Source organism: Aricia agestis, chromosome 11, assembly GCF_905147365.1.
Source record: "Aricia agestis chromosome 11, ilAriAges1.1, whole genome shotgun sequence".
In the NCBI taxonomy this organism is placed as follows: Eukaryota; Metazoa; Arthropoda; class Insecta; order Lepidoptera; family Lycaenidae; genus Aricia; species Aricia agestis.
In genome coordinates this window covers 13,993,909-14,016,850 of record NC_056416.1, presented here as the reverse complement: position 1 = coordinate 14,016,850, position 22,942 = coordinate 13,993,909, and the positions used below count along the sequence as shown (strand labels likewise).

The window sequence follows — 22,942 nt, the reverse complement described above, 5'->3', positions numbered from 1 at the left end:
TAATTGTTGAGTTCAGCCCTCGCTGTGGGGAAAATGGAGACCGGACGGCGGAGATCCATTCAGTTGACCACCAGTCACTAGTTGACCACTGAGCATATAGCCCGAAACACTACTCAGTTAAGATAAAAGCGGTGTGTAGACCGTACTTTTATTATTTACTAGCTGGACGACCATTCCATTGCGAAAAAAATCGTTTACCATTCTTGGAAGACCATACGGATCTTCCACGAATGGTAAACGATTTTTTTTCGGGATAAAAAATATCCTATGTTGAGTATGTCGTTTCCTAATCCTGGGCCTCATAAGTATCTCCATACCTAATTTTAGCAAAATCGATTCAGCGGTTTAGGCGTGAAAAGGTATCAAACAGACAGACAGACACACTTCCGCATTAATAATATTGGTATTGATAATTACTCAAATTAGTATAATAATATTTTATGTATTATGGTAGTGGTAGCCGCCAGCCGGTAGTTAGAAATAAACCTTCGTATTATACGCTACTTTACAGTTTACGCTAGCCGCTTTCTACCGAAAGTTCAAAAAATAATAACTTCAAAGAGGGAGAAGAAACTGTCATTGTATTCTCACCTTTTGTTTACATCTGTCAAAAACGATGCTGTTTTTATGTAAACGGTCATAAGTCATAATTTTAATATTATTAAATTTATAAGTTATTGTTAAGGTAAACTAAGTAAAAACAATAAATTAATGGATCCGCCTTCACCATGGAAGACACCAAAGGAAGTTATGCGATTGCATACAATGAAGAAGCGAAAAAAAGCTCTACAGGTAGGCATGGATACTTATACCTCATGTAAAAGTTTTGAAAAGATTGTTTGTTTAGTTATTTATGAAGTTTTTTTTCTGTTTTATAATCTAGGAGCGCATGAAGCAACCAGCATCTACCGTGAGCGAAGAGAAAGTAGTAGAAAAACAGGTGGATTTAGATTTTTCCAGAATACTGAATGGAGATAAAAGAAGGAATCCATTTTCAAAGTAAAGATACACCACATAAATTCCAATTGTATATGTAACACAGTTTTCAAAAAATAATGTATCTTTCAGATCAAACAGTGAACAGGATAATAAAAAAATTAAATTAGATAAACCAACACCTTTAGAGGAATCAAGTGACAAAACACTGTTTCAAATTTTAAAGCTGCCAGCCAAAGTACCTGAGAAACCTTCTCAAGATGTGGACACAGAGAAGCTATCTACCTTTTCTAACTTATTACAGAAGTTTACAGCAGATCACACTGTAAAAACTGTAAGATTGTTTATTATTTTACAATGAAGATTTAGCCCATTGACCGTATGGGGCTTAATGAATAAAAACAAAACATTCACAACAAATATTTGAAAAATTTTTGCTTTTTAACATGCTTTTTGCATTGATATTATATTATGACATGCCTTACAGGGTAAATATTTTTCTGTTTTGTGACTTGGCAGAATAAATACACAGTGATAGTTGCCCCAATTAAAAATGTTGTGTATAGTGTAATGCAGTGTTTTTCAACTTTTTTATGATGCAAAGTGCATAAATGATATAAAATTAAACTATTTTTTTCATATTTTTAGCCAGTAGGTGAACCAAAATACAACCACCTAGCAATAGATTGGGCATTGAAAACAAAATTAAGGGTCATGTCCCCAAAACCTTTTCCCTGGACGTCTAAACTCAAAGCCAGTGAGGAGGCATCAGGGATTACAGGGTAAGAGAGAGAGAGACTCTTAAGACTTTCTTCTTGACTATTTCATGTTGTATGTTGTTTGTTTAACCTTATTATTAACCCGTCGATCGAGAAAAAACGAGTCACAATAGAATTTCTATTTTTGTCTCGATCACCGGTGACCGTATGGGGCTTGTTGAATTAATTGGTTTACAGCTAACGATAATACAATATGCTATAGAGATAAATAACAAAATAGCCTCAACTAAATGATTTTTTCAATAAATAAGCTTAAAATAATACCATACCAAGTTTGATTAAAATGGTAGTACTTTTTGCATACAGAAGTAATAAACATACAAACACTTTAACATTATAACATTACTGTAAAATTATGAGATGTGGTTTTATTACGTAACATCATATTAAAAGTTTGAAAAATCATAAAATTGGGATGGGAATTTTTTGCATGTTACAGAAAATAATAATTATGTTCATTAAATGCATTTCCAAATTAATTAATTAGAACTAACATTGTCCTAATGGTTTTGCCATCAGGTTTGTGAGATGTCTGGACACCACATCGTCTCCCACACTAGACACATCACCGAAGGCGAGGTTCCACCAGACGTGCCTGTACTGGCAACATCCACACCTACCATGGCTAAACTTGTTCCCCCGCTCGTCTGGGAAGGTCGCAGCCACCAACTTTATGGCAACTAATGAAGAAGTTAAACAGGCTCTCATGACTGAATGGACAGAGAGCTTTAGGTCATTGTTTCAAGTGGGTTTTTTTATAATTTAAGAGTTTCATTCATATTGGTATGCAAAAAGAATCAGGCACATCTTGTAGATTTTTTCTACTTCATGGTAAATAATCCACTTTTTAATTGGGAGTGTATTAAATATATATTATTTACAAATAGATATAAATTAGATCTGAAAAGAATATATTATTTTATAAATAATATGTATAATTAAAAATTAACAATACAAATAATAAACTACCGGTGGTTGTTAAACAGGCTGAAACATGGGAATGTGTACGCTACTGTCCTGGGTCCATTCCTTTAGATTGACTTGTGGTAGACAGGAAAAGGACTACTGCGCGTCCTTTTCCTGTCTACCACAAAGACGTCTTTGCCAATGATGCATACTTGTTCCTAAAGAGCTCCCGCACAAAAATGCGTATTCGCATCGCATCGCAATGTCATTTTTAGTATGAGCTTTGTTGCAGATTTTTGCGATGCGATGCTAATTCGCAGCTTTGTGTGGGAGCCCTAAGTTATAATGACACTAGCTGACCCGGCTAACGTCGTTTTGCCATATAAATTATTTCTAGTATGAAATATGAATATGAAAAGTAAATAAAAACCTCAAAACCTATTCTCAGGCCTAACAAAATTACATACAAAATTTCATTAAAAATCGGTTGAACCGTTTTGGAGGAGTTCGCGCACAAACACTATGACACTAGAAATGGATATATTAGATTTATTTGTAGTTGCTGCGCGCCCGCCACTGCCCGTACTTCTACGTGTGCGCGAACAGCTTCACCGTGCTGTTCCGCGCGGCCGGCGTGGGCGCCGCCGAGCCCAGCGCGCTCATAGCTCCCACCACACGAGGCCTGCGACGGGCGATGAAACAAGAGGGTGAGTAGCAGCTCTGTATTTATGTATAGGCTATGGCTTTGACTGACTTTGCCGCCATCCTGGATCTAGGACACCATAGAACGCTGCAGACCATAGGGCAGCGTCCTATATGGTGCCCCACGGAGCAACGTCCTAAGATGGCGACAAAGTTCGTACATAGTGGTGGCAAAATGAAAGTGGCCTATCATAAAAAATATAAATCCTGCCCTGCTCTTTAGGCAGGCCGCTCCTTCCATACATTAATAAAAATGACTATGGTCGTGAAATCGGGTTTAAGATATTTACAAATGCCGCGGCATTTGTAAAGTATCTTAAGAGGATTCCACACCGCCGTTTTCCCATACAAACGCTGTCCCCTGTTTCCTCCCAGGATAATGCCGGTAGAGTTATGATTTTTTTCCTCAATATCAATGGCCACTATTAGCATGTCCCTATGTTTTCTTTTTTTTCATAATTTTATTATTAAAAAAGATAAGAACGTCCAAAAACCCAAAAAAATGGCAAGATTTTCCTCTGTGTTCAAACACCTAGAAAACAAAACTGACTAAAATATACAAAAAAAATAAAACATAGGAACACAGCTCAAGCCATGCTTTAAATCTTAATGAAAAAAGTCTTAAATCGGTTAAGTTTTGGAGAAGGAATCAGCGGACAACGAATCGAAGATTTTCTGTTCTTATATTAGAACTTTTGTCGTGTTGCCTCTTACGCGCTCTGCGGTGGGAGACTTGAGATTGGTGAGACAGCAATACATTTTCAAATACCTATTTTCAATTTCTCTCGCCCCTGGTGTATCCTCTTAAACCCGATTTCAAAAAAGTTAAATACAAAATGTAATTCATGTATATTTAAAAAATAATAGCTTTTTGCCACCCTCTAAAGTCTAATTCATACTCCCTCTTCAATACAACCGCGCCATAGTAACTTCAAATGAAACATTACTTTCAGATGTCGAGTTCACAATGCCTCTACGACCTGACAAGAAGAGGAACACGTCAGACGATGGGGCGCGAAACTCGTCGTTTGACAGCTGCTACGAGACCATGGAGGGTACGGAGAACAAATACTGCTCGGGGGACGAGGAGGACCCCGACGAGTTCCTCTCACAAATGGGACTTGAGACTGAGGAGATTAGGAGGATCAATCACGCTCAGGTTGGTCTTGTATAAGAAATACTTTATACAATTATTGTAAAAAAGAAAGTAGTTTTCACTTTGTTAAGATATTGCTAGATGTTGATTGTTGTGTGAATGTTCGTTCGCAGAAAAACTCGTTTGTCGCGTTGCAATCTTATATTTTTTTGCATTTACTATCAGATTTCTTGAGACTCAAAGTAACTCCAAGTCAAACAAAATGGCTTAAGACTTGAGACATAAGAGCGGTTTAAGCATGAAGTGTCTTTTTGCTAGTTGTGATCTTTTGCATTCAACATTGGTATTTAGTATGCTCAACAATTCCAATAACTTTACCCCAGTTGCATGAAAAAATCCTATAGAACATCGGAACAAATATACCGTACGAATTAACAGACACCTATGAATAAAAAAAACTAAGGAAATGTAACTCCCATACTTCAATCGTTTCAATGGTTCCTTTTGGCACATATATGACAATAGCTACGAAACACTAACACTCAAATTTACGAAATGAAACCGTTCACAATAAAAGTCACTTGTATTAAGACATAAAATTGTGTACCGAATGCATGCATAAAGTGCATGTATTCGGGTCACATTTTGTAGCCTCTTGGTACAATTTTTTTGATGGAGTTACTCTTCCTTAGTTTTTATTATTCGTACACAGACACTTATAAACTTTTCTCAGACGCGCGTAACAGTGGCAGCAGAGAGCGTGGTAGACGCGGCGGCGGCGTCGCTGGCGGCGGCACGCGGCGCGGACGCTCAAGCGCTGTTCAACTGGCTGCTCAACTGCCGCTCGCTGGTCGCTGCGGCCGGCCCGCTTGCCGCTGTGCCGCCCACACTGCTCGCACCGACTGCATTCCACGGAGCAGCGCTACAGTCGCTCAAGGTAGTCCTTTTAAATACAATCCTGTAGTATTTGTATGAATAAAAAATAAAGATTAAATATAATAATGTTGCTTTACAAAATTCGCAAAATACCATGTTTATATTGCTCTTAGCACTCATAAACGAAACTCAAACGCGATTACATAATTGCCAGGTACGAGAGAACACGATAACGTGCGACAGCAAGAAGTACTACTCGATCGAGCTGCGCGGCCCGATCCTGCCGACGGCGCTACACTCGCTGCTGCGGCTGCTGCGCTCGTCCGCAGCGGCTCAATTCAGCGCCACGTTCGCGCACCACGCCCCCACGCTGGCGTTCTCGTACGCCGCGCGCGTGCTCGCTGAAGGTAACAATATTTTTACGGCCTCACTCGGAGACTGAATAATTTGTAAAGACGTTATTCTTCAATAACGTCTTTACAAATTATTCAGTATTATTCATACATTATTCAGTATTATTTTACTAGAAAATGACAAAATCTAAAAATTGTAATGAGTTCGGATAATAGTATTTTAAAAATTATAGTAAGGTGGACAAACGGATGCGGGAGACCGTAGACATATTCTCAATGAAATATTTTCAGTCCGATCTAGCATAGCGTACATTGCTGCATTGATTTATTGCTACTTGATTCTTATAATCACGAACGAATTATTTCGCGTTCTATGTGTTCAGCGGCATCCATGTTTAGTTTTTTTTTTTACTTAATAGTATAATAATAACATTTTCCAAGGATTTGTGAAAACTTCATGCTTTTTTAAACATATTAGTTTCTGGTTCCAAACCCCATGTGCGACATATAAAATTTGTAACTTATAAACGCATTTCGTTACAGAAGAGTCGACAAAGGAAAACGAACCTAACCATTTCTCGAAGGCTTTTAACAAGGAGAACCTATCGGACTGCGGCCTGAGCGAGGACATGCTCAAACTGTTTTGCTCGCCCGACCCCAGCCTAATACAGTCCATAGACAGTGTAAAGTGTAATGAAGACGGGACTTATACGTGGTGATAATTTGTATGTTTGTGCACTAATTTATGAATGCCTAATGTGAATCATGAATTGAATGAAATTTATTTTTACAAGCTTTACTTTTATTTATATATTCATATATTCAACAAATTCAAACATTGCCTAAAGTATTATTATTTGTAATATTAAAAAAAATTATAGCCTTTCAAAATTGAAAGACTATAATTTTTTAATTTATGGGCTACTACACTATTTTTATGTTATGGGCTACCCTTATTAATTTGTTTCAATTCACAAAAAAAATGGAACAAATATAAACCTATATGTATATTCGTTCTCTTAATTCTTAACCCCAGTTAGTCACTAGAAAAATCTTCAAATTAGTGGGTAGGTCAAAAAAATTTAATACAAACACCTCTGCATATGTTACCCTAGACTAGCAATTTTATTGTCAATATCACGCTTTAATTTTCCCATAACATATCCCAGTCAAGTTAGACCAGGGGTTCCCAAACTGGGCACCGCAGTGCCCTGGTGCGCCGTGGAAAGGCAAGAGGGGCGCCGTGAGTCGATCCTCCATCATTATCCAAAACCAGTACCACAAATATTATAATATTAATTATAGAATCCCGGTACATGATTACATATTTGTTTATTAGCTATATTTATTTACCAGTTTAACCTAACTATAACTATTAAAGGGGTTTATTTATGCATCTTTTTGTAATAGCTAGGTAGAGTAGGGTGCCATGACAAATTATTGTGACGTGTAACTGCGCCGCATCCTGAAAAAGATTGGCAACCCCTGACATTTGGTTGCAAAAATTCGCACCAAGCTGAAAATCGTTAATATTGTTTAGAACATGATTACAAATGATATTTGAAAGTCCCCCATAGTTCCACTGTGCACTGTATGGGAACGGTAAGGTTTTTAAAAAAAATGCCTAAACAAAATATCTACAAAAATGTACCAATATTTTTTCCCTACGAGCTATGCTACGAGCCACCGTTTTTTAAATATTAAAACGATTTAAAAAGTTGTTAAAGTCTCAATCGTCGTTTGGGTATTTTTTTCCACTTTATAAAAATTAAATTTTCCCGTTTATAAAAATTACCCAGAATCTGGGTAATTTTTATAAACGGGAGTGGGCCGTGGGGTCGAAGTCGAACATCAATGATCAACTTTCCTCAATAATTTCAACAATACCTGAAAGAAAGCTTCATCCTTACCACTTCTTATAGTAACACTTTTGAGCAAGCGATAGCGCGATGTAGGAGACGGCACGGCGATCTATAATAAATTTTTGGAACTAACTTAATTTGAACAAATTTACGCATTTTCACCCCCTTACAACCCTTTTTTCCAGTTAAAAATAGCCTATGTCCTTTCTCAGACCTTAGACTATCTGTCTACAAAATTTCATTACAATCGGTTCGGTAGTTTTGGCGTGAAAGCGAGACAGACAGACAGACAGACAGAGATACTTTCGCATTTATAATATTAGTATAGATTTAGTTAAATAAAACACATCATTCTTAATAATAAGATTTAATTCAATTTCTCATTTTTGGTAAATTAAAAATAATTCATAAGTCCACAATCACTTATGCAATAAAACAAGATTCATACAGATCAGGATGAAATAAATAATATTGTAGAGTTCTATTTCAATATGACATTATATTTATGTTACCTAACATAACTGCACTGCACTAACCACTAATTATATCACTTTAAACCCAAGGTGGAGCGAGAATCTTAGAATAAAATTTCAAATATTGATCTATACGTGTCCGCATAAGCCGCTCACTGAAACAAAACGTCGCATTAGTCACGTGCAAAAACAAAAGAACAAATAATATATATGCATACTTTCTTGATAAGATATTCTTATTCTAATAGACGAGAATATAATAGAAGATAATAATACCTGTATTGTTAATAGCTGTGACATGCCTTGAATACACTTATGATTTCTGAAACAATAAAACATATAAAATTTTAAGTATTATTTTTAGCTCCGTAAAATATAAAACGATTGAAAATTTACTTGATTAACTAAACGATATTAGGAATTTAAAATAAATAGATAATTGCTAAGTTAAAAAAATCGCACAAAAACCTTAAGTTATAAAAATTGGATTTTAATTGAGCTTAATAAAGCCTCTCTTGAGCTTAAAAAATGTAAGTCCAATTGTGAAGAGGAGGCCTAAGGCCGGCTATAGACGGACAGCATCTTACAGTCGAGAGCGACTGCAGGATGCGGTTGCCGCACGGCGATTTGCAGTTTCCGTACTAAATTCATATCTGTAATACATTATACACGGACCGCTCGAGCAATTCTTGAGCGGTCGGAGCAGTCGCTCTGCGGTCGAGTTTCGCCGTGCGGTCGAACAACAAAGGTGGACTGCATGATGCGATCGTGTTGCAGTCGTGTACGACTTCAACGCGACCGCTCTAGTGCAGTCGGCCCTGACTGCAACTTGCAGTCTAACATTTTTGGCGAAATAAGTAGGTATTGAAGGTACTGAAATTAAATATGAGTGTTTGCACTATATGAAATTGTGAATGTATGCTCGCTCACCGTGGATGCACCGGCGTTGGCGGGCTGGCCGGGCACGGAGTACTGCGGGCGGAAGTTAGTGAAGTTGGCGGCGGCGGCGGAGGGCGGGAAGCCCGCCAGGGTGCCGCCGGAACCGAACCCGCCCGGAAACTGAGCCAGTTGAGCTGCAACGAGAAATGGTTTGTTAATACAACAATAAATAGTCTAGGCCCACACACAACTGCGAATTCGCATCGCATCGCAATGTCATTTTTAGTATGAGTTTTGTTGCAGATTTTTGCGATGCGATGCGAATTCGCAGTTTTGTGTGGGAGCCCTTATATTAATATGTAACACGAAACACAAATGTGTATGTGTTATAGCATTTCTACATTTACGTAATTTCAAACTTCAAAAAATATCTGACAAATTTTTTACTGAAAAGTAATAAAAATTCGCTTTTTCAGCGTTTTATTCTCATCCGTACGCAAGCTCTACATTAAGTGCACATACCGTTAGGCACAGGGTTGCCGGCGGTGGCGGCGAGTCGCGACAGTATGGACCGCTCGGACATCTGCAGGCGCTGCGCGACGGGCGGGATGCGCGCCAGCGTCGCCGGCAGCCGCGACACGTCAGACTTCATGTCCGACAGCAACTCCTCCAGCTGGTTCAGCACCTGGAAGCAGAGATTGTTAGGTTAGAAAAAATATAAATTACATACATTGTTGAAGGATGTTCGAATTGATGCTCGACAACATTTTTATAATTTAGCTTCCAACTAATTCTAAAATGCAAATAGGGATTACAGCACAAAAAATTATATGAAATGTAAAATAAATAAAATATAATTTCAAAGGTTTTTGTATGTATGCACATATTTTTGTGTGTTACTACTCTACTGGCACCTACACAATTTTTGAACACCTTGGCATTAAGTCCGCCTAAATATTAACATTGTGCAAAAAGTATAAATAAATAATCAATAAGAGCAACTGAAGGAAAGTACCTTATGCAACACAGCGTTGGCCGGCTTGTTGCCCGCCAGCGACTCCTTGCTGAGGTGTTGGTGTGACTCGGCGAGACACTCCACCTCGGCGAAGCGCGCGTTGAGCGACATCGCCGGGTGGTTGGGGTCCTGCGTCAGGTTGAGGTACGCCGCGCGACGCAACTGCTCCTCGATGACCAGCGCTTGCTCGAGCAACTGAAATTTGGAGTAGAAATAAAAGGATTTCTCTTACTATAATCTTTTACTATTAAACAATATAAATTATATGACTTTAAAGGCTTTCTGGGCCTCGTTTAATCAACATTATAGTTCGATTTGTTGAAATCACTGAAGTTGTTAAATAGTCAATGATTGCAGCAAAATATCTTCAGTCTTTACCTTGAATCGCCGCGCCAAGAACTTGTTCTTGATCTCGAGGAAGTTGCCCTTGCCGACGTCCATCTTGAAGGGCTCGTTGATAATGGCGAACCGCAGGTCGTTCTGGATGTCCTGCCAGCGACCGTAGCCGTGCGTCACGATGCCAGCCAGCAGCCAGTAGTCGTGTCGCCTGTGCCAGATCTCGTACTCGCGGCCGGGCGCGGCGGCTCGCTCCTCGTTCAACCATAGCGTGTGGAGCTCCGTGAACCCGCCGTCGGCGATGTTGAACATGAACTTGCGGCGCTCCACCTTGAGGTCCTCCTCCTCCTTGACGAGCACCACGTCGTCGTCGTCGTCGTCCTTCTTCTCGTCCTTCTTGTCCGACCCCTCGGACTCCGCCTTGTCGCTCTTCGAGTCCTCCTTCTTGTCCTCCTCCTTGACCTCGTCCTTAACTTTCACGTCCTTCTCCTCGGGCTTCTTCTCGTCAGACTTATCCTCGTCTTTAGGGGCCTCCTCGTCCACCGACATGCGTCTCTCCTCTTTCTCCTCCGATTTCGTCTCCTTGGGAGGTTCCTTCTCCTCGGTTTTCTCCTCCTTGATATCGATAGTGTCCATCGGCTCCTCCTTCTCTTTGCTCTCTTTAGCCTCCGGTTTCTCCTCCTTCACTTCCTCCTTCTCGTCCTTCTCCGAGCCGCCGGGAGTGGGCGCCTGTCCAGAGTTCTGTGTGACCTGCGTGGGCGCCGGCGAGGGTGCCGCGGACGTGATGGGCGTCGCCGTCGACGGGGCGGGGCTGGGCGCAGCGCTCTCGCCCGCTATCTTCACCGGCTCCACGGGCTTCCGGATCAGTTCGGGCATGCTGTAGTAGCCGTTGATGTGCTCGAACTCTTGCACCTTCTTCCTTATTAAACTCATCACGCCGATTCGAGTCAGGACGTGCTGCCTAGATAGACCCTCTCTCGGAACGCCATCGGCGAATGTCTCGGCGTTGTCGGCACCCGGCTCGCACAAGTGGCGCATGAAGAGTGACACGTAGGCTTTGAAATTTCGCTCTGATTTTCCTCGGAGATCCCTAACTAGCCACTGCGAGTTGAACGCGTCTTGAGGAGGCATTCCGTACCGCATAATCGCATTGAGGAACGACTTTCTTTGGCGAGCATTGAACCCGAGAACTTCCATGTTTCCGCCGACTCGGGCCAGCAGAGGAGGTAGGGGTCTATCTCTCTCCTCGCGCCTCTCCAGTCGCCTTTTGCTGCGTCGGCTCATGAGATCACCGTTGTCATTCTTTTCATCAAAATCGTCATCCTCCTTGTCATCTTCACTACCCTGAGAGAAGTCCGAGTTGTAATCCGAACCGTTCTCTTGCCAAGTGGAATCTTCCCTGTTTTCTGTCTGTGCCACGCTTCCATCATTATAGTTGACTTGTTTACGAACTCGTTTACCTTTGCCCAGCGTTCGCGCCTGATCTTCCTGGTGCTGCTCGTAGTGATGTCGCAGAAGTTTAATCCAGTACGCCGGGTCGGTGTTCTCGGCCTCCTGTTTAATAATCTCAGTGTCGACCTCCTCTTCGTTGTCGCCTTCTTTTGTGGAATACGAGGCTACCTTGAACGAGCTAAGATACTCGTTAGCCCAGGACTCCTTCTGTTCGATACCTTCCTTGGAACGATCGAGCAGCTCCGAAACGGCTCTGTCGTCGTAATGAATGGCCTCCTCTTTTCCGTCCTCCTCCTTAAACAGCTCCTCTGTACCAAATCTAAGAATGTCATCTAACTCTTGTTTTGTGAAGTTGGCACCCTTTCCGCCCATTCCGGGTCGCACGACTAAATGCGTCAACATCATCTTCCTTTTAGCCACCTGCGTGACTCTCTCCTCTACACTGTTGCGTGTTACGAAGCGGTATATCATCACCTTGTTCGCTTGACCGATACGGTGAGCGCGAGAGAAGGCCTGAATATCGTTGTGAGGATTCCAATCAGAATCATAAATGATTACAGTATCTGCAGTGGCCAAATTAATACCTAAACCACCAGCTCTGGTCGACAGGAGGAATACGAACTGCTGAGCGCCGGGTGCGTTAAACCTATCGATAGCTTCCTGACGAATAGTTCCGGTGATACCACCGTCGATTCTTTCGTATTTGTACCCTTCGCCTTCCAAGAAATCTTCAAGAATATCTAACATTTTTGTCATCTGGGAGAAAATTAGTACTCTGTGTCCCTGCTCCTTTAGTTGTTTTAGCATTTTAGACATCAACACGAGTTTTCCTGAAGCCTTTACTAGGGCTTGGGTATCGTAATTACCGTGGGGGCCGAGAGGCGCCTCCTCGGCGGCTACCGGGAAGAGATACGGGTGATTACAGCACTTCTTGAGGTCCATCATGACGTTGAGCAGGGACACCGTTTGTCCGCCGCTCTTGGGGTTCAGGGCCTCGTAATTTCTGGTTAGAATATACTTGTAATACTTTTTCTGCATGGGCGACAGTTCGACACGCACGATGAATTCGGACTTGGTGGGCATGTTCTTCAATACGTCGGCCTTGAGACGTCGCAGCATGTGCGGTCCGAGCATCTCATGAAGCCTCTTCACTTGCTCCTCCTTCGACACATCGGCGAATTCGTTCTGGAAAGCTGCAAGGTCATTGAACTTGTTTTTGTTCAAGAAGTTCAGAAGATGGAACAACTCCTCCAGATTGTTCTGCAATGGTGTTCCAGTGAGGAGCAGTTTGTAGTTAATATGATATCCGGCTAGGAGTCGGAAGAACTTGGACTGGTTGCTCTTGAGCCTGTGGGCTTCGTCTACTACGAGTACCGCCCAGTCGATGGAGCCCAAGCACGTGGAATCGATAGAAATAAGTTCATATGATGTTAACAGAACATTGAATTTGACTTGCGATTTAATCTTCGAGGGTCGACCACCCCTGTTTGCGCCATCGTCGAACGTCAGTTCATTCTCTCTAATGACTGCTCTCGAATCTTTGTCACCGACGTAGGTGATGCAGTATAGGTCGGGAGCCCACAGCTCGAACTCTCTCTCCCAATTGATGATCGTGGAGAGGGGTACCGAAACGAGGAAGGGTCCTTTGCAGTGTCCCTCCTTGAAGAGGGAATAGAGGAATGTCACAGTCTGGATAGTTTTGCCGAGACCCATCTCGTCGGCGAGAATAGTGTCGATGCCCTGTCCCCACGAGTACCGCAACCAATTGAGACCCTCCAATTGATAGGGATGAAGTTGCATTCCCGTTTCGTAAACAAACGGCGGTTGATCCTCGTACTTTTTGTTGAGGTTTGTAGTCGGCCTGTCCGGCGGTGGGTTGTATTTTTTGCTTTTGAACTGTAAACCGCTGCTGCTTTCGTCCTCGTCAATATTATCGCGGTTCTTGCTCTTGCGTCCGACTTTCTTGCCCTTGCTACCTTTAGTTTTGCCTTCGGATGTAATATACGCCCGCATGTCCTGCAAATATTAGTCTTGTTTTAGTTTTTGTCGCCTAATAAAATTTAATCCTAGTTTCCCAAATATGAACATAAATGTATTACCTGGTAGTATTCAATAGCGTTCTTCAAGCCGGCGATATCTTCGTGCTCCGACTCCCATGTGGCTTGGTCATATGACAAGTCCCTCCATTTGACCAGGTAGTATGTAGTACCATCACGCGATGTGCGATGGTTGATAACTCTATGTATTATCAACCATTCTGGCTTCACTCCATACCTTGAAAATTACAGAAAACGATATAAATATCTTTCAACAGTAAAACAAATTACAACTGTTCAGAGACATAATAATGATGACATTTTCTATGTACACTTTCTGTACAACTAAGGTAATCATCAAAGGCCTATTTAAGTAAATGACAAAGGACTATAATATTTATACCTGTAATACTTTTCTTCTAGCATCTTCTCATCTGAATCATCTTGTTCTTGCTGTTGTCCCTTCTTCTGTCTCTTTCTACCTTCTCGCTCCTCTAAAGCTTCGTCCATTTTAGGCGGTTCTTCTGGATCATATTTACGCATGTAGTAGCGGTACATCAGGGGATGAAATACATCCAACTGAAAAAATAATATTTATTTTACAATGTTACAAAATAAAGATCATTTTCAAAATAATGTCAAACAATATGCTTTTCATGACATGTTTTTGGGTCATTAATGTTTTACATTATACCTGGATCTCTGAAATCCAACTGCAATGCCAGTATGAACGTTCATGCCACTTGACGAAGAATTCCCTTGAACGAGGCACCTTTGTCTTTGCCGGATGCTCCTTCCATCTCCATGTCAAAATCTTTGCTACTTTACCATCCAAAGGAGGACACTGTAAATATATCAAATACTTGAATAAAAGAAAAACCTACAGCAATAAAATAATAATTTTATGTGCGGGTGAAAATTTTGATTTTCACAGTAACCTTCCAGCCAGTCCACACGGCGCGTTGTGTCAGCGTTGCGTCGACGCAGCGCTGCCGTTGCGTTGTTTTACATACAAATAACCAAGGTTTTGACACGGCGCGCTGCGTCGTGACAGCAGCGCGCGACGCACACATGACGGACAGCAGCTCCCGAGTCGAAGCGGGAGGGGGGTGTTGACGTTAAGACTGCTTCGTAATAACGCTGCGATGACATCGCAGCGGCAGCGCCCGTGTGGCCAACTATGCGTCAAAGCGCTGCGTCGACGCAACGCTGACGCAACGCCCGTGTGGACAGGCTCTTAGACTTTAAAACTTGAAAAGGTTTTTATAAACAATTTTTGCAAGAAGTTTATTTTCGTGTAAAATTGTCATCTAATACTTACACTACATCTTGGACATTTCCATTCTCCATCTGGTACCTCCTCGAGCGGTGGATTCAAGCAGAAGCGATGGTACGCCGAAGGACAGGAGTCACAACACAACAGTTCACCGCCATCCTTGCAAATCCTGGAAAAAATAGAAGCACATATTTGATGTTACTGTGTTTATATTACAAGAAGTAATTTTTATGACTTTATAAATTATCTAATAGATAAATACCTGCAGAACTCCTGATGTTCATCATCATCATCTTGATCCTGGTTGCCTTCAGACTCGCAGTGAGGACACGACCACCGTCCCTCCGGAGTCTCTTCGAGTTCCGGCTCGAGACACACGAGATGGTAGGCTCGGGGGCAAGTGTCACAGAGTATAATCTCCCCGCCCTGCTGACACACCTCGCAGTAGTCTTGGTGCTCCTGCTCACCCTCCGTACCGTCGGGGAACTTGTTTGTTGTCTTCATCTTCTTCTTCTTCTTTGTCTTGTTACCAATCTTTGTTTTTGCCTTCTTTTTGGGCACCGGCTGGTAAATAAAACAGGGTATTAAAAAAGTGTAATATAAAGAAGCGTATAAGTATTTAGAGAAGCAACGAGATTTACTTTAAGTAATTGTTTTCTTCTATTATGTAATGTCAATAGTCTTGAGCATGAACATATGAAATCCTATGAAGTGTTTGAATAACGCATTGTGAAATAACAGACACTGATATTTCATACATTTCGGTGTCGGCGCTAACGGTTGACGAACGGTCAGCGCGACTGTAAAATCAGTCCTATTTATTTGCAACTTTATTTACCGGGGCATTAGGATCTTCTTCCTTGGCAGGCGGCGCGTCCTCCGCGGCGCTCGCAGCCGGCTTGGGCTCCTCGGCTTCGGCGAGCATCTGTTCGAACTCGGCGTCAGAGTCTGTATTCGCACCAACGCTACCCTCGTGATCTTCCTCCTGTAACATTTTTTTAATCACGTGAAGATCTGGCCATTTAGCCAAAAATTTTATGTTATCGCTTCTTTATAGAATCGCCGATTAAAATGTATGGAATTGACACAAGTGTTCATTAACATGACGTTGAAATTTGACTCGTCTTATTATTCCATATATTTTGATCGGCGATTCTATAAAGCGATAGGTACAGAAAAGATACTGGTTCAACCCCCTATTACTATTTTAATGAGAAATTTAATGTCTCAACCAATAGCAGTTTGTTAACGAAACATTCAGATTTTTTTGCAATGGATATTTCACATTTTTCATCCATTGTAATGAGCAGCCCTGGATTTATAAATAGGCTGGACAGGCCGCGCTCTAGGGGCGACAGTGTTCTAGGTGGCGGCAGATTTCGTACATGGGGTGGCGGAAATAAAGTGGCCTAACTAATAAAAAATATAAATCCAGCACTGTTAATGCACAAAAGCAGGCCGCGGTCCTTTTACTGACAATGAACTTACTAATCGCTTAGGAAAGATTTTTTTTGCGTTCCAATCTCAAGAAAAACCATAGACGAACACATAGAAATACATACACTGCTAGTCCTCTTCCGCTTGCTGAACTTGATCTTGAGCGTTGGCACTTTCGGCTTGCGGCCGGGTTTGCCGCGCGGCGTAGGCGCGGAGCTGGTGTGCTTGGGCTTGCGTCCGCGCTTGCGGGGCCCGGCGGCGATGGGCGTCCCCTCGTCGCTGACTAAGCTCTCGTCCTCCTCTTCGTCGCCCTCTTCTAAACCCTCCTCCAACTGTGACAGATTTTTTTTATTTTAGACAAGGCTTAAGATGCAATTTATGGAGTACTTACTAAAAAATATTGACAAGGGCAACCTTCGGATTGAAACACAGCAAGGCAGGAAAAACGAGCATTTTGCATAGTATTGTAGTGCTTAAAATCAAATCGATATCACATTAAAGACACATGTTTCTGGTAATGGCAATGATATTCTATGTTACTAACGTAACTAGATTGGAAGTTTACGGTAGCAACGCGTTGCCACTTCGAAGATGCCTGCAGGCATATCTCACATACATAATGACATAACGAATATATGACTTGACATTGTCTTTTGAACAAAAAAGTGGTTACGCATTTCTGAGAATCTTTTGTAAGACATTGCTACTCTAGTATTTTAGAAACTCATTGGGTAATGGAGTGTTTAAAATATTTAAGAAAAAGCACACAAATACATAGTTTTTTTAAACTCCTATAATTTCATTCATAATTAGTTTTCCATATGAATTTTAAACATTTAACTGAGTAAGATGTCTAATAATGTTCTACAGAACAAGCAAAGTTAAGGAAAATTTTAAAGCACCTTAGTCTCCCTGTTTGAGCGAGCTGAGCGTTTTGAAGTATAGTCTGATGTAGTTGAAGTGTTAGTGTTTTCTTCTGACCCAATGTTCTGAGTGCCGCCATCCAAGTGTGGATTTGTCTCGCAGAATAGCCGCCATTTAGCAGCTACCAGCATCATCAGCTTTGAAACTGGTACCTTATGATCAAATTACACTATTAACTTATTTCGCTTTTGGAGAAAATTTTAAAGTTAAAATTCATTAATTCATCAAATAAATCATAATATTTATACTTGTGGATCAAGTTCATAACATACGGTCTTGCGGTTAAAAAAGATATTAACGTAGATTACACTGGTCGGCAATAAATTAGAGCAAAGAAGTTTAGATGTGGAAGTAATACTTATGGATCAGTTAAATCCAAATATGTAGTTAGAATTCACCTAGCACGTCTAATTTCGATGCAATAGCAATTTTTGTTTGCACTAAAATTGATTTCTCATACTTGCAGGTGGCAGTATTTGTGAACATTCATACATGTAAGTAAATACATTTATCAGCATTCACAAATACTGCTATTCTGTTCACAGGACACAACTAAATAGTTGTGGTGTCTGTCTCTGTGTAAGAAAGTGCCAAAATCTATTGTTTTCTACTCTCATACTAACGGACGCGCGAATGCAATGGGTGTTTTGGACAAGTGGCGACGTACGTATGTATTTGAAATAAGACAATATATGAGTTGCTTTCAATATTTTACTTGTGTGTATCAAATAAACCAAATACCAATATATATACTACTTATAACTGAATATAAAAGATTGTAATATCTTGTATTTTTATTGTTTTCGGTTAAAAAAGTAACAGGTGTATGCAAAAATTTGTTAAATAGGCTGTAAATATCCGAAAAACTAGACGTGATAGCGAAAATCTGTAATCAGATTTGGATTCAACACTCGAAAATTAAATATTAAAATCACAACGTAAGCATTTGCTCTCGGACTTTTTTTGGGCCGACCAGTGTTATTTTTTGCTTTTTCAAATAACTTGCCTTAGGGTTTTCTTTCATAATGAAAGGGCGCACATGCTGCTGGAACAGCTTGTAGCTTGTCAAATTCTCTAAATCAGCATCAGAGTACTGTATGTCCACATCTGTGAGGCCAAACGAGGAACAAACTTCTTCCACGGTTGGCATTCCTGAAAATATGTCATATAAATAAAATCAAGAAGTTGTATGTAATATTATAAATGCGAAAGTGGAAAGGACATAGCATAGGATACTTTGTTTTTTTACCCCGAAAAAATATACGGTTCCCGCGCGATAAACGATTTTTGGCACAACGGCGATGCATTGCTAGTTTAATATAGAGGTATGGCTTTAATCAAATTGTCAAATACAAGGATTTTACTACAAACATTTAAAGTAAAGATGATCATAAGATTTTAAATATAACTAGAGATCACCCAATGGTCGAAATTCGATCTTAAATTTAATTATCTTCTTCTTTTGGCTTTAATAAAAAATTTCAGATTTAATAAAAAAACAACAATCCATTTTTAATTTGACTACAGACTTCAACCATAAAATGATTTGTGTGTATAGGCATGATATTCAAAATATCGTAGTGTGCACATTGTAGTGTGCGTAATGTTTTATTTATTAAAATAAGGTATGATAAAAGCATAATTTTAAAACAATATTGGCTTGATGCACTCCTTCTCCATATAAACTATAACTGTGCGAAATTTCATTCACCTATGTTTCCGCATTTTTCGTCAAAAGGGGTCCAAAGTTTTTTGCTCATGTATTAATATACTATAGATATATAATAGCACTAATAGAAGTTATGAAAATAACAGATGTTACTCCAAAAGGGAATACTTAATTTAATCATATTATATTTCCATAAAATACCATACATAGACTAAGCAGCTATAACATAATATGAATGCTAAGGCCCAATTTCACCTGTGTCATGTTTACCTGATCCAGTATCAGATGAGGGTGCTGGTGTGGACGTGTTGTGCTTGCTTCCTCGTCCCTTACGGGATTTCTTGCTTGATGACACCGCACTTAGAGCGTAATCACTGTCACCTTCCCCATCTCCGCCAACTTCGAGGCCAAACTCTTCATCCTTTATATAATTTTTATTTTAGGATTATATAATTTATAAATATTCGAGAGCTATATTATCTATATTGTATCCATGCATAAAACAGCAATAAAGAAATTATAAAATATTATCATATTATGACATTACCTCTTCACTTTCATTCTTGCGCTTCTTTTTTTTCTTTCTACCCTTTTTTTCATCACCCTTGGCTTTTCTTTTCTTGCCCTTTTTCTTTTTTCTTCCATCTTCTGGTGAATAGTCACCATCATCTTCCTATAAATTTGTGAAAATTTAATAAAATTCATTAATGTGTAAGACACAAACATGTATAGGTATTTGGAGTAAACAATAGGTTGAACAAAAAGTGTGCTAACTTTTATTCACATTGATGAGAGTAACTGCACAGTACAGGCCTGTAATTTTAGGTACAATATAGAATTATACCTTCAATTTAAATAAAATAACACTTTTTGACTACACTATACATTCAGCAGCAGTGCTGAATGTATAGTGTAGTACTAACTGGTGATAAATAAACAAACATTTTACTAAGTAATAGTAACAAGTGCTATCAATGTATGAGTATAATAGATAACCTATATTATGAAAATAAATTACCTTTGGTGGTGCCTCATCACTTTCTCCAGAATTTTCATTCTGACCCTCGCCTTCTTCAACGTCCTCATCACCTAAAATGAATTTCTGTCAGTAGTCAAACCAGTTCCAGCATCCTTACCACCAGACAGTGACAAAACCTAACATTTAGCAGCATTTTCTGAACGTACACGCGCATTCCTAGGCTAAGGTCAGTAATCCCTTTGTTTGGTGGCGTCCATTTTGTTAAGTAGTAATGAGGGGATAATGCATGTTCTTTTCTGTCATAAAATGCCACATAAAAATATTTACATTACCAAAACAACGGGACTGACAAAAACCCATTCAGGAACATCGCTACTTTGTTGTTTACCACTATTTATGAACGTTTTAGCATATACTTTGAATTTAAATTCAAAATGTTGAGATTTTTTAATTGCTTACCGCAAGTAAACATATGATACCGCTATTCGCGGCTTACCTATGACATGCTAGTGATAAAATTGGGGCTTACCTGCGAAAGAACCGTCTACTTCCTCGTCAGAAGCCATTGAAATCACTATTTAACACAACTAAAACTTAAAATGATAATTTTTAGTCTAGAAAACGAAAAGGACGCGCAGTTTTTTTGCGACAAATGGTAATTAATTCAGAAATTGATGCCGCCGTCACTACGAAGAACTAGCACGAAGTGACAGCAATATTGTCTATCCTTCTCTTTCATCTTGCCATGTTTTTTTTAAACAAAACTGGCAAACACTTCAGTTAAAGTACGTGGCCGAGTCATTTGAATTTCGAAACGTTTTACCTATCATTTTTTCCTGTACGTCACTGTAACGCTTGAATGATTTAGAGAGAGAGATTGAGATTGAGTTATTATATTATAATACTTAAGAGGCCCATTCACGGCAGGATTCGGTGTTTCCGGCCGGCAACACCAAGTGTGAACTGTGAACCAATCAGTGAGGCCCATTCATGGCAGGACTGCCGTGCAGTCCTACGTGAATGCCCATTTTTAATTTGTGGATTTATAATAATAATTCTAACTCCCCACTATTGGTAGAATTTAGGGTCCTGATAATAGCAACACTAAAATGTAAATGTCGATTTGCTTCTCGTTCTAGGTTATTTGACGATGGCAAACAAATGGCAAATCATAGCAGTTTACGGAGCAAAGGACTCGTTTCCAGCTCCCAATAAATAAATAAAAAACATAGCAGTTTTTTTGACAGTTTTGACACCGCTAAAAAGGAGAAGAAGAAGAAGTTGTAAAATTAATTTCGCGTCTAGTTTTGGAAGATTTTTGTTTGTAATTTTGTTTTCATTTAACCACACTAGCCCAAAGATAAGATAGTATATGAGTCTCAATTAATAGTTATTTAAATAGTAGTTAAAGAAGTACAATGAATGCCCTGCTGGATTACGGTTCATCTTCCAGTGGCTCCGAAGATAGTGATGATGATGAAAAGTACAAAGTTAAACTATAATAGCTTTCTTTAAGATTAATAAAATTATATAGATAGCTACAATGTAAAATATTTCTTTCAGATCAACTAAAGATAGTGGAAAACCGAAGTTACCCAAGCCGGCACTTGGCGACAGTAATGTAAACACTACAACCTCGGTATTTTCGAATCCATTCGTAGCAGCTGAGCAGGCCAAATCAGCGATACTAGAAAAACATGTGAAAATGGTATATGTTGACTTACTAACAAATAACACCCCCTTACACATTAATCACCAGTAAACATTCTAGGAATGCCACCTACCCAATTCTTCAGAATCAAATTATTATACACTCTCAGTTCATAGCTCTTGTAAATTCATACTAGTATGAAACTTTTCTATAAATATTCAAAAGTAATAAATCATGACAAGTTTTTATTCTTGAGCTATCACTTGCTAGCAGACTGGTTATCTAATTTCCCTCATAATCGTCAAGTACATAGGCCGTGAATGTTAAGGTTCCAGGTAAAGACAATATACAAATGATAAACGGTAAAAAGATCTGCTGGAATCACAGAAAAGGAAGGTGCCGTTTTGGTCATAACTGCAAATATGCACATGACTCTGACATCCAGAAGTCTTCAGAAGAATTAGAGGCTGACAAACAGGTATCTTTTTGTTTATTTTGATGGATATAAATATGATGGTACTCATTTTGAAAACATTTAATTTTTTTTATTTTTTTTTAGAAATTAAAAACTGTTGTGTGTGAAGGGTCTGGCACAATGACTGCAGCGCCACCGCCTCAAATAGCCCTAGACCCTGTGGCACCAACTGATGATGAGGCATGGGAGGGGAAACTTGGCAAAAGGAAAAAAAGACCAGGCCTCAGTGCAGGTTTGGTTCCCTCACAGAAAGTCATGAAGATTTACAAGCAGCAGAAGAGTAAGGACCTAGTTAAGAAATAAACATTTGACCAAAGTTAAATGCCTTTTTATGTACTATTTTATTAGGACTTGCCAGCAGTTCTGTCATTTTGAATGTATCTTCTAACATATATACTATAGACTTGTTTTCTAACTGTTACGTGCATAAAGTAAAATACCATGGGAACTGTCAGGCGTGGTCCGAGGGGGCAGTCACAGGGGACATGACCCCCCAAAATCTAAGGTCAAATTGAAAAATCTCAAAATTTTGCCAAATAATTAAAGGCTAGCTATCCCATAACAGCGATAAATTTTTAGTGTAGTGAGTGATCCCCTCCAAAATTTCATACTGCGACTGCGCCTGGGAAGCGTACATTTCCATACCTGTCAATCTCATTAAATACTAGCTAAAAGCCGAGCTTTGTGGGGGCTCGCGTCGTCACATCTTGACTGACTTGATGATAACAAATCTACATAAAAACCTTGACTGACTGATGATGACACATCTAAATCTTAATAAAAATTACTGTGTAAAAGCACAAATCAATAGGCGTGATAGTTCTGTAAAG

At 39.8% G+C, this 22,942-nt stretch overlaps 3 protein-coding genes across 4 annotated transcripts; 2 read left to right on the top strand and 1 right to left on the bottom strand.

Moving 5' to 3' along the window:
* Positions 1 to 617: 617 nt before the first annotated feature.
* Positions 618 to 6,437, top strand: LOC121731978 (protein downstream neighbor of son homolog). 2 transcript variants are annotated; one of them, XM_042121693.1, is made up of 10 exons: positions 618 to 792; positions 884 to 999; positions 1,069 to 1,270; positions 1,585 to 1,718; positions 2,235 to 2,460; positions 3,181 to 3,328; positions 4,277 to 4,482; positions 5,153 to 5,356; positions 5,510 to 5,702; positions 6,195 to 6,437. In XM_042121693.1, exons 1-10 carry the CDS (start codon positions 712 to 714, stop codon positions 6,365 to 6,367), a joined length of 1,683 nt encoding a protein of 560 aa, XP_041977627.1. In that variant the 5' UTR covers positions 618 to 711; the 3' UTR covers positions 6,368 to 6,437. The 2 variants fall into 2 exon arrangements, with proteins under 2 accessions (XP_041977627.1, XP_041977626.1); XM_042121692.1 differs by having other exon boundaries at positions 6,192 to 6,437.
* Positions 6,438 to 7,989: 1,552 nt separating this feature from the next.
* LOC121731464 (chromodomain-helicase-DNA-binding protein Mi-2 homolog) lies at positions 7,990 to 20,688 on the bottom strand. Its single transcript, XM_042120880.1, has 19 exons — positions 20,516 to 20,688; positions 20,026 to 20,096; positions 19,555 to 19,680; positions 19,278 to 19,428; positions 18,345 to 18,490; positions 17,317 to 17,490; positions 16,540 to 16,746; positions 15,816 to 15,962; positions 15,240 to 15,541; positions 15,023 to 15,146; positions 14,396 to 14,545; positions 14,105 to 14,280; positions 13,765 to 13,939; positions 10,256 to 13,681; positions 9,878 to 10,072; positions 9,385 to 9,547; positions 8,914 to 9,056; positions 8,260 to 8,305; positions 7,990 to 8,138 (listed from the first exon to the last, which is right to left on the bottom strand). Exons 1-18 carry the CDS (start codon positions 20,550 to 20,552, stop codon positions 8,297 to 8,299), a joined length of 5,922 nt encoding a protein of 1,973 aa, XP_041976814.1. The 5' UTR covers positions 20,553 to 20,688; the 3' UTR covers positions 7,990 to 8,138; positions 8,260 to 8,296.
* Positions 20,689 to 21,277: 589 nt separating this feature from the next.
* Positions 21,278 to 22,424, top strand: LOC121731691. Its single transcript, XM_042121263.1, has 4 exons — positions 21,278 to 21,469; positions 21,550 to 21,694; positions 21,966 to 22,115; positions 22,197 to 22,424. Exons 1-4 carry the CDS (start codon positions 21,405 to 21,407, stop codon positions 22,413 to 22,415), a joined length of 579 nt encoding a protein of 192 aa, XP_041977197.1. The 5' UTR covers positions 21,278 to 21,404; the 3' UTR covers positions 22,416 to 22,424.
* Positions 22,425 to 22,942: the final 518 nt, after the last annotated feature.

Bases quoted from the DNA above. Each gene is read 5' to 3' on its own strand.
- LOC121731464 (XM_042120880.1), bottom strand. From the start codon at position 20,552: ATGGCTTCTGACGAGGAAGTAGACGGTTCTTTCGCAG. The intron at 17,491-18,344 runs GCAAGTTATTTG...TTTGATCATAAG, and splicing joins TTATGAAAGAAAACCCTAAG to GTACCAGTTTCAAAGCTGAT. The intron at 10,073-10,255 runs GTAAAGACTGAA...TCCAAATTTCAG, and splicing joins TCTTGGCGCGGCGATTCAAG to TTGCTCGAGCAAGCGCTGGT.
- LOC121731978 (XM_042121692.1), top strand. From the start codon at position 712: ATGGATCCGCCTTCACCATGGAAGACACCAAAGGAAGTTATGCGATTG. The intron at 1,271-1,584 runs GTAAGATTGTTT...TCATATTTTTAG, and splicing joins CAGATCACACTGTAAAAACT to CCAGTAGGTGAACCAAAATA. The intron at 4,483-5,152 runs GTTGGTCTTGTA...AACTTTTCTCAG, and splicing joins GGAGGATCAATCACGCTCAG to ACGCGCGTAACAGTGGCAGC.
- LOC121731691 (XM_042121263.1), top strand. From the start codon at position 21,405: ATGAATGCCCTGCTGGATTACGGTTCATCTTCCAGTGGCTCCGAAGAT. The intron at 21,470-21,549 runs GTACAAAGTTAA...TATTTCTTTCAG, and splicing joins GATAGTGATGATGATGAAAA to ATCAACTAAAGATAGTGGAA. The intron at 22,116-22,196 runs GTATCTTTTTGT...ATTTTTTTTTAG, and splicing joins AATTAGAGGCTGACAAACAG to AAATTAAAAACTGTTGTGTG.